The sequence below is a fragment of the Triticum aestivum genome, chromosome 6A, assembly GCF_018294505.1.
Source record: "Triticum aestivum cultivar Chinese Spring chromosome 6A, IWGSC CS RefSeq v2.1, whole genome shotgun sequence".
Taxonomy (NCBI): Eukaryota; Viridiplantae; Streptophyta; class Magnoliopsida; order Poales; family Poaceae; genus Triticum; species Triticum aestivum.
The window spans coordinates 71,388,623-71,402,200 of record NC_057809.1 but is presented as its reverse complement, the minus strand read 5'-3'; the positions used below and the strand labels follow the sequence as shown (position 1 = coordinate 71,402,200).

Genomic DNA, 13,578 nt, shown 5'->3' with positions numbered 1-13,578 from the left:
CGCCGTCGCCGCGGCCAGCACTGGCTCGTCGGCGTTTCCTCGGATGGTGCTGCCCGACTTGCCCCGGGCGTCGGCTTGCAACCCGATCCCCGGCTTCCACGTTTACCCGCAGGCCTCCCGCCTCTTCGGGGAGTGCTCGCCCGACGTGAGCGTGGTCGCGCCTTCCACGCTCGCGCCTGCACCCATCGACCTCAACGCCACCCTGGTGGCCGGTGGCTCATCATCCGGAGTCGCGAGGAAACGCGCGCGGCAGACACCGGCCGACGTACTCCCAGACACCCGCAACCTGTTCAAGGAAATGCCGTCCGCCGACGAGGACTGCATGCAGAACCTCATCTTCGAGGGCGGTGTGCCGGCCGCTGGCTACAATCCCAACGAGACACAAAGCCAGGACGGCCGCGGGGCGTTCACGCTGGCCGCTGGCTATGATCCCGATCAGGCGGCCTTCATGCGTGATTAGGTCGGCATCGACCTGGACGGCTTCCCCCTCGACCACGAGTTCCCCGACGACTACGGGCTAGAGGAAGAGGACGAGTGCGACATGGAAGTGGAGCCTTTTTTTCGAGGATGAGCTCGCCAACCAAGCCGTCGGTCCTAAGCCGAAGCGCAAGAGCAAGCGCACGAAGGCATACACGGCGGCCGAGGAGAAGCTTCTTTGCGAGTGTTGGCGAGACATTGAACAAGACCCCAAGATGGGCGCCGAGCAAAAGCATTCAACCTTTTGGATTCGTGTCCACCAAGAGTTTCATGAGCGCAAGAAGTTTCCACCTTACCAATTTGTGAGCACGCGCGGGTGGGTCTTCATTTCCAAGCGGTGGAGGGTGATCTAGCAAGAGTGCAACAAGTTTTGCGCCACTCTTGAGAGCGTCAAGGCCCGCCCTGTTAGCGGCATCGACATGCAAGACATGGTATGCTAGCAAGCCTCCCTCTTTTGTGTCATCAAGTTCATCCTTTGCGTGTTCATTTACATATCACTTGCCCATATGCTTGCATGGAAACATTTTGTACGCATTTCAAGCTTTGGAGGCATTCAAGGTTCAACACAATGGCAAGTGCTTCAACCTTTCCCATTGCTATCGGGTCATTAAGGACGAGGAGAAGTTCAAGGCGCAATATGCCGCACTCAAGTCCCGCGGGGGGAAGAAAGCCGTGGAGGATGTTGGGGAGGGCGAGCCGGCACGCCCGCGGGGGAAGACCAACTCCAAGAAGGAGGACAAGCGAGATGCGGCCACCAACGCCTTGATCGCAAGCGTGGACGGCATGATGAATAAGAAGGACTCAAGGAAGAAGGAGCACTGACGTTTCAAGGCGGAGCAAATGGATGCTTTCATGAAGATCCAAAGAAGGAGGCTTGAGCTGGACGCGGGAAGCAAGCCAAGATGTTCGAGTTAGAGGCGGAGCAGCAAGCCAAGATGCTAGAGATCGGGGTCGCCAACGCCAAGACCAAGGCGAAAGAAGTGGCTCTCGCGAGCATGATGACCGGGGTGGAGATCATGAAGGTGGAGATCATGAAGGTGGAGATCATGAACGCCAAGACCAAGACAAGAAAGAGGCCGTGGTTTGAGAAGATGCAGGCCGACACGCTCAAGTTCGACGACGCGTGATCTATGGCGGCGAGTGCCATCTTTTTTGTATGCTGGCAGGTGTGCCGGCATGACCACGGGAGCCGCGATGGTGTGGTCGAACTCAAGTCCCACCTTTTTTGTGTGCTGGCATGTGCGCCGGCCGGCTGGCGAGTGCGCCAACATGAACTGTGGTGATATTTTCCGAAGCCGGCATTGTATGTTGGCGTTGGCATGGTGCCGGCATGAGACATGGCCGCTGGCATGATCGGCCGCGGGCCTTTTTTATTTAAAAGTTAAATGCGGACATGAAATGGGTCGGCGCGTTGGGCACACAGCCGACCCAAATGCAAAACTGGGCGGACGCCGGGCGGACGGCCGACCCAAACGGATAAAAAGCGAACAAATGCGCCGTCCGTTTGGGTCGGCCCGTTGGAGTTGCTCTAACATACAAACTGTTGGAGATGCCCTCGTAGGGGTAGGGTGTGAGTGCATGCATTTATAGGGGTAAGTGTATACTCGTGCATGTGACCGACTTTGATAGTGATGTGTTAAAAAAAATGGACAGTGGCACAAGGATTTGTTTTTACAATCAAATTGTGATAGGGGTTTGCTATTTCACATCTAGATGTGAGATATTATCTCACATCTAACTCCCTCATCCTTAGGGACAAAACAAATCCATAGAAGACTTAAAAAAAAATTAAGGATGAAGGAGTTAGATGTGAGAGGGAGTTATATGTCAGATAATATCTCATATCTTGCACTGATTAATCAGTGCTGCCGGTACGCAATGAAGCGCGCGAGGTGACGCAGAGGCTCTGTACGAGCAGCGTCGAAGCGGTCTAGCTCTGCCTCGGCGCTCGCCACAAGCTCGGCTGCGTACGCGCGCGCCCCGTCCACGCCCATCAGCTTCGGGTACGTGGCCTTGTCGGTCGCCAGGTCCTTCCCCGCCGTCTTCCCCAGCTGCTCGGACGTGCGCGTCACGTCCAGCACGTCGTCCACCACCTGGAACAGCAGCCCGACGTAACGCGCGTACCGCCGGATGCCCTCGACCTCCTCGTCGTCTCCTCCGGCGACGATGGCGCCGCACACCGCCGCGGCCTCCAGGAGCCGCGCCGTCTTGTGCACGTGGATGTACTCCAGCGTGGCGAGGCCGACGTCGGCGCCCTCGCTGGCGAGGTCCACGACCTGGCCCGCCGCGAGCCCGCCCGCGCCCACGGCGCCCGCGAGCTCCGCCACGGCGCGGAGCGCGCGGTCGGCCGGCACGCCGCGGTCCGCGCAGCCCCGGGCGAGGTGCTCGAACGCGAGCGCCAGGAGCGCGTCCCCGGCGAGCAGCGCGGTGCTGACGCCGAAGGCGACGTGGTTAGTGGGGCGGCCGCGCCGGAGGTCGTCGTCGTCCATGCAGGGGAGGTCGTCGTGGACGAGCGACATGGCGTGGACCATCTCGACGGCGCAGGCCACGGGCTCGGCGGCGGCCTCGTCGCCGCCCACCAGCTCGCACGCGGCGAGCGCGAGCATGGGGCGCACCCGCTTGCCGCCCGCGAGGAGCGAGTAGCGCATGGACTCGAGGAGCCGCTCGGGGTGCCCGGGCGGCAGGGCGCGGTCGAGCGCCTCGTTCACGGTCACCGCCTTGGACGCCATGTACCGGTCGAGGCTGAAGGGCTCCTCGTCCTGCAACACGGTGGTGGTGGCGGCGGTGCTCGTCGGAGCCGTCACGGCGCACCGTGCGAGGCCGGGCGTGGAGTGCCTGGCATGAAGTGAGGTGCTTCTCGGAGGAGCATGGAGCTTGAGGTTGGGCAGTGGCGTCGCATGGTGGAGGAGAAATGGCGCGACCTTGGCCATCGATCGGGGCAAAGCCGCGAGCGTGCCTGTGCGTGAGTGTGACCTTGAGCCGGGGCGGAGGTTACGTACTCGTGGATGTCTGCTATAAATAGTGTTGTTTATTACTAGCATTTTGGCTGAGATCAGATTAAATTATATGGTTCCGGTGACTGGAGGATCTTCCGAGAGAAGATGCCTCGTTTCTTCCTCACACTATGATTTGTATGGTTTCTCATTGTACTCCTCACACTACTTAATTACTTATGGTTTACATCACGTCAGCGAATTAAGATGCCATCTGGAGGAACTTATGGAACAGACTATATTCGCTCGGGGGCAGTCGTGGAACCATATGACACATCTTGCGAGCGTTGTCTCTTTCCGGAGCCTGGGACGTCCGGAATCTGGTATGTGAATCATGCATGTGAAGAATGTGATCCTACCTCACCTGCGTGGAAACCGGTTCACCGTGGGAGAAACGACTCTGGTCATTTTTTGAGCGAAACCGTAGAACAATTGTTCTAGGGTAAATTTTCATTAAATATTATGTACAATTACAAAAGTAGAAAAAAAAACAAAAAAGGCCAGTCAACCAATGCCTGTTCTATGAAACATCAAAGGAATTAAAGATTATTCTCTATCCAACTATGGATCTTGTCCGCCTTATCTGTCTTTGCTCTTAATTCTACAACCCTCATTTCTTCTTTTAAATAGTATTTCCAAGTATTCACTGATGGTGTGGCTCTTCTGAAAATCTTGTCATTTCTGCTCATCCAAATACTCCGGCAGCCCATGATATCCATAGCAAATTCTGAAGGGAGTGATTCCAAGATGAGGTAGATTTCATCCACTAGTAGAAAACGGGCCTATTGTCCCGGTTCGTAAGGGTCTTTTGTCCCGGTTCTTGAACCGGGACTAAATGGTCGTTATTAATGCCCTGTCCCTTTAGTCCTGGTTCAGTCCAGAACCGGGACAGATGGGCCTCCACGTGGCCTGTGCGCGGAGCCTAGGCAGGAGGGCCTTTGGTCCCGGTTGGTGGCATCAAGCGGGACCAATAGGCATCCACGCGTCAGCATTTCTGTGGCTGGGGTTTTTGTTTTTTTTGAAAGGGGGAGGGGTTGGGGGTTTTGGGGGGTTAATTTAGGTGTTTCATATATTGTGTTAGCTAGCTATAATTAACAGAGAGAAGTGTCCTCTCTTATGTCTGTGCTTGGTCGATGCTACGTACTATACATACGTATAGAGAGGACTAGACGCGCTAGCTAGCTAGTAAGCAAACGAAGGAAACATAAGATCGTCATGAACATATATGCATACAGAGAGAAGTGATATCGACCACCTCTCCTTCTCCGAGAGATTGGTCGAACAACAAGTTCTCGTATATCTATCCGACACTACCGGCTACATATATACAATAATTATCTCTTACAAATATAATCTCCTAACATACGGACGCATGGTCCACATAATATTCTCCGTCTTCAGCGATCAGGTGTTCAAGAAAGAATGCCGTCAATTCCTCTTGAATTGCTCGCATGCGAGCTGGTGCTAGGAGTTCATCCCGCTTTCGAAACATCTAATTTGAAGAAGGGGGTCAATACATATATATATATATATATATATATATATATATATATATATATATATATATGAATGAATGAAACTCAACACAAATGATGGCAATAAAATAAAATTGTGAATGTTGTTATTTATACATTTCATATTGTTCGTCAGAGTAGCCCCGCTCACAGGTCGTGTGGCGAATGGACTCGCAAACGTAGTATCCACAGAAATCATTCTCTTATTCCTGCCACAACCACTTTACAAGAACTAGAGGTCAATCAAACTGATAAGCAAGAACGCCAAATGGTATTGATGAAACTAGCGCTTGAATCACTAGGAGATGCGCGGAACATGCTACTATAGTACTTACTTTCGGGTGTCTAAATTGCAGCTTCTTCGGCAGTCCCGGAGCTTTTTTGGTGAATTTTCTCCAAACCCTGCCAGACAAAGAAAACAATTACTTGATATATCAGGAAATAAACAAAGTTGCTGATATGGTGGATAATGATCGATTTAACTTACTTCTCGAGAATTTAAGTCATGTCCGCATAGTCCTGGGGATCTTTTCATCTCGAGTCTAAGACGGTTACTAGTCCCTGCTCAAGCTTAATCTCTAGGAGAATATAGTGGAAACTGCACACGCATGCATAACTCATCAATTACATTACTATAACCTTGACTAATATATAAGGGAAACCGAATATGCACAAGACAGTAACACTCACTTGAAGTTGTAAGGAAAGAGTATTATATCTTTGTTTTCATTTATTACCAACGATCGTAGTAAGTTGGCCTCGGTATCTGCGGCATGAAATTTAACCCGAGTTGCATCTATGAGATTTGTGTTAATGAACACAATATCACCGATTTGTCTTTTCTTCAATTCGACGATCTTCAATCTGCATAATATAGTGAGGATAATTATAAATACATGCAATGAAAGAGCTGAGCTATATAGAGAGACTTAATGACAGAAGTAGTACTACTTACAGACAGTAGCAGGTGACCGTTGCTTTATCGAGGGCCAATTGATTGAAAAACTGAAAGAACTCCTCAAATGGAACATGCAACAGTTCAATTCCAACGAGGTCATGCTCCTTTTTAACTCTCACATACAAAGTATTCCTCCCCCCAGACTCTCTGCAGATTTTCAAGTACCAATCATGCAATCTTCGCATCATCGTTGATAGAGATCTTTCATCTTTGACGAGAGGCTTCCCGTACTTGTATCTTTGTATCCACACCTCCATGAAATCATAATGTACATCGTCGGGCAGGTAATCTCCAAGATTGCTATAACCGGGCACCATCCTCGGATCATTAGCGACGATGTCGCTAGGCACCTTGAGCGGGGGGCACGATTGCTTTGCTTGTTCGCCGAGCTGGGCAATTTGTTTCCCAGCTCGTCGTTCTTTCAGCCTTTGATCACTGACAGTACTTCCCGACCGCTCCGCTTCTGGAAATGCCTTTCCAATAATGCGCTCATAGTTGCCTTTCGGCGGAGACTTGGGTGGTTTTGTCAGGGCAACCAGAGTGCGCTTCGCTTTCACCGGATCTACCTTCTCCTCTGGAGGTGGATGTTTCTTTGCTTTCACCCCTTCAAAGAAGTTCCTCACTTCTTCTCGCGCGATCTCGGCGTTCTCCTCTGGGGTCCTCTCGTATGGTAACTTCCCTGGAGTCTTCAGAGAAGGACCGAATCTATATGTCCTCCCGCCTCTGGCTGTACTGCTAGACGCCGACAGAGCAGACGGAGCAGCTGTCTTCTTTACTTGCTTACGAGGCGGAGGAGAAGGACTACGACGCGCCGGAGCAGCCGGAGCGGCGGCGAGTCTCTTCCGCCCTTGCTGACGAGGTGGAGAAGGAGGAGGCTGGCTGCTCGGGCGCGCCGGCGCAGGCGGAGAAGGAGGCGGAGTGCCGCCACGCGCCGGAGAAGGAGCCGGCCGAGTGCCCTGATCGTCACTCGCCGGAGGAGGAGGCGGTGGAGGAGGCGGAGTGCCCTGACTTTCCAGAGGAGGAGGAGGAGGCGGAGGCGTCCAGTTTGGAAGGTTGATGAGCTCCTTCCGCCATAGGCATGGAGTCTTCAGAGCAGAACCCAGCCGAGTCTCCCCTTCGCCGGTAGGGTGGTCAAGCTGGAGGTCCTCAAATCCCTCCGTTATTTCATCCACCATCACCCTAGCATATCCTTCTGGAATCGGCCGGCAGTGAAAAGTTGCGCCGGGTTCAGTAGGAAAAACAGAGCCAACAGCCGCCTTGACCTTCATATTAATCCATTGCGTCATAAGGTGGCAATTTTGAGACTCCGTGATAGCATCCACGGGATAGCTGGCAGGAGCCGTCAAGACATGCTCCGGCTGAAGCAGCTCGGTGGAAGCCACGCTGCTTCTCCGCTGAGATGGCGGGGTAGCTTCGGGGAAGCTTCGGCAGTTCGTTTGCTGCGATTTGCTTCTCGTTCCTCTATCGCTTGTACCCTAGCGTGCAGCGCCTGCAGTTGGGTCTGCTCCACTTTCTTCCTCCTCTCGTGGCATTTGTAACCGCCTGCGTCCGGCAACCCAGCCTTCCACGGAATGGAGCCTGGCGTGCCTCGTGTCCGTCCAGGGTGCTCAGGATTCCCGAGGGCCATTGTGAGCTCGTCGTTCTCTCTGTCTGGAACGAACGTCCCTTGCTGCGCTGCTTCGATATAGTGCTTAAGCCTCTTGACTGGTATTTCCATTTGCTCGTCCGTCCAAATGCACTTCCCTGATACAGGGTCCAAGTTTCCGCCAGCCCCGAAGAACCAAGTCCGGCAACGGTCTGGCCAGTTAATTGTCTCTGGTTCGATCCCTTTATCAACCAGATCATTCTCAGTCTTGGCCCACTTAGGCCGGGCTACGAGGTAGCCACCTGACCCCGTGCGATGGTGATGCTTCTTCTTCGCAGCATTTTGCTTGTTTGTCGCCGACATCTTCTTACTCTTTTCCGATGTCTTGTGGGCCACAAATGCGGGCCAGTGATCTCTGATCTTCTCATATCTGCCCTTGAATTCTGGTGTCTCTTTTTTATCGACAAACTTATTCAGCTCTTTCTTCCACCTCCTGAATAGGTCTGCCATCCTCTTAAGAGCAAAAGACTTGATTAATTGCTCTTTAACTGGCTTCTCCGGATCATCCTCTGGCGGTAGGGTGAAATTTGACTTCAGCTCAGTCCAAAGATCATTTTTCTGCATATCATTGACATAAGACACCTCAGGGTCTTCTGTAGCCGGCTTTAACCATTGCTGGATGCTGATCGGGATCTTGTCCCTAACCAGAACCCCGCACTGAGCAACAAATGCGTTCTTTGTCCGGATGGGTTCAATCGGTTGGCCGTCGGGCGCGATTGCTATGATCTCAAACCTTTCATCCGAGCTCAACTTTTTCTTCGGGCCTCGTCTCTTTACCGAAGTTGTGCTCGATCCGGAGGGCTAGAAAAAAGAACAAAGACTTAATTAATATGTGTACATACCAAAACAATGAATGCATCAATTAGCTAGTCAGCACAGGCTTAACTAATATATATACCTGGCCGGACTCGGTTCGGTCACCGGAGCCGTCATCACGGTCTCCTTCTTGCACCGGCATTGGGTCACCGGAGCCGTCCTCACGGTCTCCTTCTTGCACCGGCATTGGGTCACCGGAGCCATCATAATCATAGCCAGCTGCTTCCAGACCATCGGTGTCGTTGAGAAACAACGAGCAGACGGCATCACTTCCTCGTGCGATTATGTCCCCCAACAACTCTTCTTGTACTTCGTCTCGGGCGGTGTCCATAGTTTCTACAAATATTTACAACATGGCAATTATTATTCAAACATGACAGATGGATATATTAGTGGCAAACGTAGAACTAATATTAATTAGTGGCCTCGATGCTGCTTCTCTAGGGTTTGGGGGTGGCCTCGACAACGCGTCAAGGATAAAAAAAGAAGAGGAAGAAGAAAAAGAGGAGAAGGAGAAGAGTCTTACTCCTATATCGTCTTCTCCTCTTTTTTTTTCTTCCTTTTTTTTCGGAACGAGGTGTCGTGGTCCCACCGAGCGGCCACTGTATCTCACAGAGATACCTAAATAGCAGTACGGGTGGAGATCTAACTGCTCGGCGACCCTCGACGTCCTCGTCCCGAAACATAGGGAAGTAAAAAGAGTCGAGAAGAGGAATGAGGACAAGAACTTCTATCTTTATATCTCTCTTTTTTTCTCCCCCTCTCTTTTTTATCCTCTTCTTCCTCTATGTTCGAGACCCTCGACCCCTCGGCGACCTAGACCCCCTCTCGCCCTCGACCCTCGGCGACCGTCGACCCCCTCTCGCCCTCGACCCTCGGACCCTCGTTCCGATAAAAAAAGAGGAAGAAGAAGAAAAAAAAGAGGAGAAGAAAGAATAGAGGAGAAGAACTCCTCTATTATTTCTTCTCCTCTTTTTGTTTCTTCTTCCTCTTCTTTTTTTATCCTCTTCTTCCTCTCATGTTCGGTGACCCTCGACGACCCTCGTTCCCAATAAAAAAAGAGAGGAAGAAGAAGAAAAAAAAGAGGAGAAGAAAGAATAGAGGAGAAGAAATCCTCTATTCTTTCTTCTCATCTTTTTTTCTTCTTCCTCTTCTTTTTATTATCCTCTTCTTCATCTCATGTTCGACGACCCTCAACCCCTCGGCGACCCTAGACCCCCTCTCGACCCTCGACCCCTCGGCGACCGTCGACCACCTCTCGACCCTCGACCCCTCGGCGACCCTAGACCCCCTCTCGACCCTCGACCCCTTGTCGACCCCCTCGAATGAACAAAAATTAAACTAATAAAAATAAAAAACATATAGCAACATATGAACAAAAACATATATCCACATACATACACATATAAATTATATATATATGAAAAAAATTAAACTAATAAAAAAAACAGAGCTGGGCGGCGGCTCACAACGCGGGGGCAGGCGAGGGCGCTGGCGCGCAGGGGCAGGACGGGGCAGGGGCAGGGCGACGGCGATGAGGAGCGGGCGGCAACGACGAGCCCGTGGCAGGGGCTCGGGGCGCCGGGGCGGCGCGCGTGAGCAGGGGAGCTCGAGGCGACGACGGGGGCGGTGAGGGCGCCGGCGCGCGGGGGCGGGACGCGGCAGGGGCAGGGCGATGACGACGAGGAGCGGGCGGCGACGGCGAGCATGGGGCAGGGGCGCGGGCGACGTGACGGCGTGCGCGAGCAGGGGAGCTCGAGGTGACGGCGGGGCGGCGAGGGCGCCAGCGCGCGGGGGCGGGATGGGGCAGGGGCAGGGCGACAGCGACGAGGAGTGGGCGGCGACGGCGAGCACGGGGCAGGCGCGCGGGGTGACGGCGACGGCGAGCACGGGCAGCCTAGCAGCGTCGAGGAGGTCGGCGTCGTCAGGGGCAACTAGCGAGGGAAATCTGAAAATTTCCCAAGTGTTGCTTATATATCAAAGGCTTTGGTCCCGGTTCGTGGCACAAACCGGGACCAATGCCCCCTTTAGTCCCGGTTGGTGCCACCAACCGGGACTAAAGGCCTCTTTTCAGCAGCCTGGTCCCGGTTTGTGCCACGAACCGGGACCAAGCCCCCCTTTAGTTCCGGTTGGTGCCACCAACCAGGACCAATGGCCTTGCGCTGGCGCGGTGGTGGGAGTTTAGTCCCACCTCGCTAGCTGAAGAGCTCCCGCACCTATTTATAAGCCCTACTTTGTGTTCCCTTTCGAACTCCTCTAAACTGCAAGCTTACGGGCCTAATGAGACACTGCAATGCCGGTGGGCCTACTGGGCCTGCTGCGGGCCTGAATCCTGGCCCATGGTTGGGTTTCTAGTCGTATTCAGGCCGTGCTGGCCCAGTAGGTGGCATTTTTTTTGCTATTTATTTTTTCATTTCTACTTAGAACTAAATACTTATAGTCTTTTAGTGATTTCTTTTTTCTTTTAGATCACAAAAATTATAAACTTTCTGTTAGTGCCATTAGTTTTAAAATTTGAATAGTTTAAATTTGAATTTTTTAAAATTTGTGTGAATCAATAGTTTATGAATAACTTTACTATAAAAATTGATTTTTGAGTCATTCTTTTTCCTGCTATTTAATATTACTGTGTTTTATCATTATACTCAATTTGGTAATTTTAGTTAGTCATAACAAATATTATAGGCATTTTTTCTTTTCTACTATTTATTTTTTCATTTCTACTTAGAACTAAATACTTATAGTTTTTTAGTGATTTCTTTTTTCTTTTAGGTCACTAAAATTAAAAACTTTCTGTTAGTGCCATTAGTTTTAAAATTTGAATAGTTTAAGTTTGAATTTTTTAAAATTTGTGTGAATCACTAGTTTATGAATAACTTTACTATAAAAATTGATTTTTGAGTCATTCTTTTTCCGGCTATTTAATATTACTGTGTTTTATCATTATACTCAATTTGGTAATTTTAGTTTGTCATAACAAATATTATAGGCATTTTATAATTTTTTGCTATTTATTTTTTCATTTCTACTTAGAACTAAATACTTATAGTTTTTTAGTGATTTCTTTTTTCTTTTAGGTCACAAAAATTATAAACTTTCTGTTAGTGCCATTAGTTTTAAAATTTGAATAGTTTAAATTTGAATTTTTTAAAATTTGTGTGAATCACAAGTTTGTGATTAACTTTACTAAAAAAATGAACATAGATGCACCTATAGAGAAAATTCAACCTAAACTCATAATCAATTTCTATGAATTTCAGAGAAATTCATTATGAATTTAGGTCAAATTCCCTGTATAGGGGCATCTATTTTCACTTTGAGAGGAGCTCAACAAGGCAGAGAGGGACGGGCTTATAAACCGGTGTGGGCGCCCTTCGGTTGGCGAGGTGGGACTAAACTCTGAGCGCAACGAGGACCAACCCTTTAGTTCCGGTTTGTGGCACAAACCGGGACTAATGGTCATGGGCCAGGGGCGAGCCCTATTTTTTCTAGTTTTTTTTGTTTTGTTTTCTACATTATTTATTTTCTTTTGTTTTTTGCTTCATTTTTTAATTCTTTTTTCTTTTAGTTTTAGAAAAATTATAAACTTTCTGTTAGTGCCATTAGTTTTCAAATTTGAAAACACTTTTTTAGTTTTTTTGTTTTCTTTGTTGCTTTATTTATTTTATTTTGTTTCTACTTACAACAAAATACTTATTGTTGCTATTTTTATTTTTTTCCAGTTTTTTGTTTTATTTTCTATATTATTTATTTTCTTTTTTTGCTTTATTTTTTAATTATTTTTGCTTTTAGGTCAGCAAAATTATAAAATTTCTGTTAGTACCATTAGTTTTAGAAAAATTATAAACTTTTTGTTAGTGCCATTAGTTTTCAAATTTGAATAGTTAAAATTTGAATTCTTTGAAATTTGTGTGAATCACAAGTTTGTGATTAACTTTACTAAAAAATGAACATACATGCACCTATAGAGAAAATTCGACCTAAATTCATAGTTTTCAAATGAACTCCGAAAAAGTTGGCATAGCATACTCGTGTGTTACAAAGTTGGCATGGTATCGTCATAATAGTTGCGGGAGAAAGTCTTCACTTTTTCTTTGCTTGTGTCATTTGCTTATTGCGCCGTAACCATGGATAATCTTCATCGTTTATCAAGATGCTTGGGTCAGCCTTGACATTGAAGGGAGGAATTTCATGAAACTTTTCATAATCTTCAGACATGTCTGTCTTGCCCTCTACTCCTAGGATGTCCCTTTTTCCTAAAAGAACTATGTGGCGCTTTGGCTCATCGTATGATGTATTCACTTCCTTATCTTTTCTTTTTCTCGGTTTGATAGAAATGTCCTTCACATAGATAACCTGTGCCACATCATTGGCTAGGACGAACGGTTCGTTAGTGTACCCAAGATTTTCCAGATCCACTGTTGTCATTCCGTACTGTGGGTCTACCTGTACCCCGCCTCCTAACAGATTGACCCATTTGCACTTAAACAAAGGGACCTTAAAATCATGTCCGTAGTGAAGTTCCCATATGTCCACTATGTAACCACAATATGTGTCCTTTCTGCTCTCGGTTGCTGCATCAAAGCGGACACCGCTGTTTTGGTTGGTGCTCTTTTGATCTTGGACGATCATGTAAAATGTATTCCCATTTATCTCGTATCCTTTGTAAGTCAATACAGTCAAAGATGGTCCCCTAGACAACAAGTACAGCTCATCACAAACAGTGTTGTCACGTCTAAGACGTGTTTCCAACCAACTGCTGAAAGTCCTGATGTGTTCACATGTAATCCAGTCGTCGCCCTGCTCCGGGTGTTTGGAGCGCAGACTGTTCTTGTGTTCATCGACATACAGGGTCACCAAGGTAGAGTTCTGTAGAACTGTGTAGTGTGCTTGAGACCAAGAATATCCGTCCCTGCATATTATTGAGTCACTTCCAAGAGTGCCTTTTCCAGTCAGTCTCCCCTCATACCGCGATTTAGGGAGACCTATCTTCTTAAGGCCAGGAATGAAGTCAACACAAAACTCGATAACATCCTCTGTTTGATGGCCCATGGAGATGCTTCCTTCTGGCCTAGCACGGTTACAGACATATTTCTTTAGGACTCCCATGAACCTCTCAAAGGGGAACATATTGTGTAGAAATACGGGCCCCAGAATGACAATCTCGTCGACTAG

The 13,578-nt window shown here is 49.0% G+C and overlaps 1 protein-coding gene across 1 annotated transcript; it reads right to left on the bottom strand.

Annotated features, from left to right (window-relative positions):
- Positions 1-2,299: 2,299 nt before the first annotated feature.
- Positions 2,300-3,450, bottom strand: LOC123130309 (geranylgeranyl pyrophosphate synthase 7, chloroplastic-like). Its single transcript, XM_044550233.1, has one exon. The coding sequence runs from the start codon at positions 3,405-3,407 to the stop codon at positions 2,337-2,339; it is 1,071 nt and encodes a 356-aa protein (XP_044406168.1). The 5' UTR covers positions 3,408-3,450; the 3' UTR covers positions 2,300-2,336.
- Positions 3,451-13,578: the final 10,128 nt, after the last annotated feature.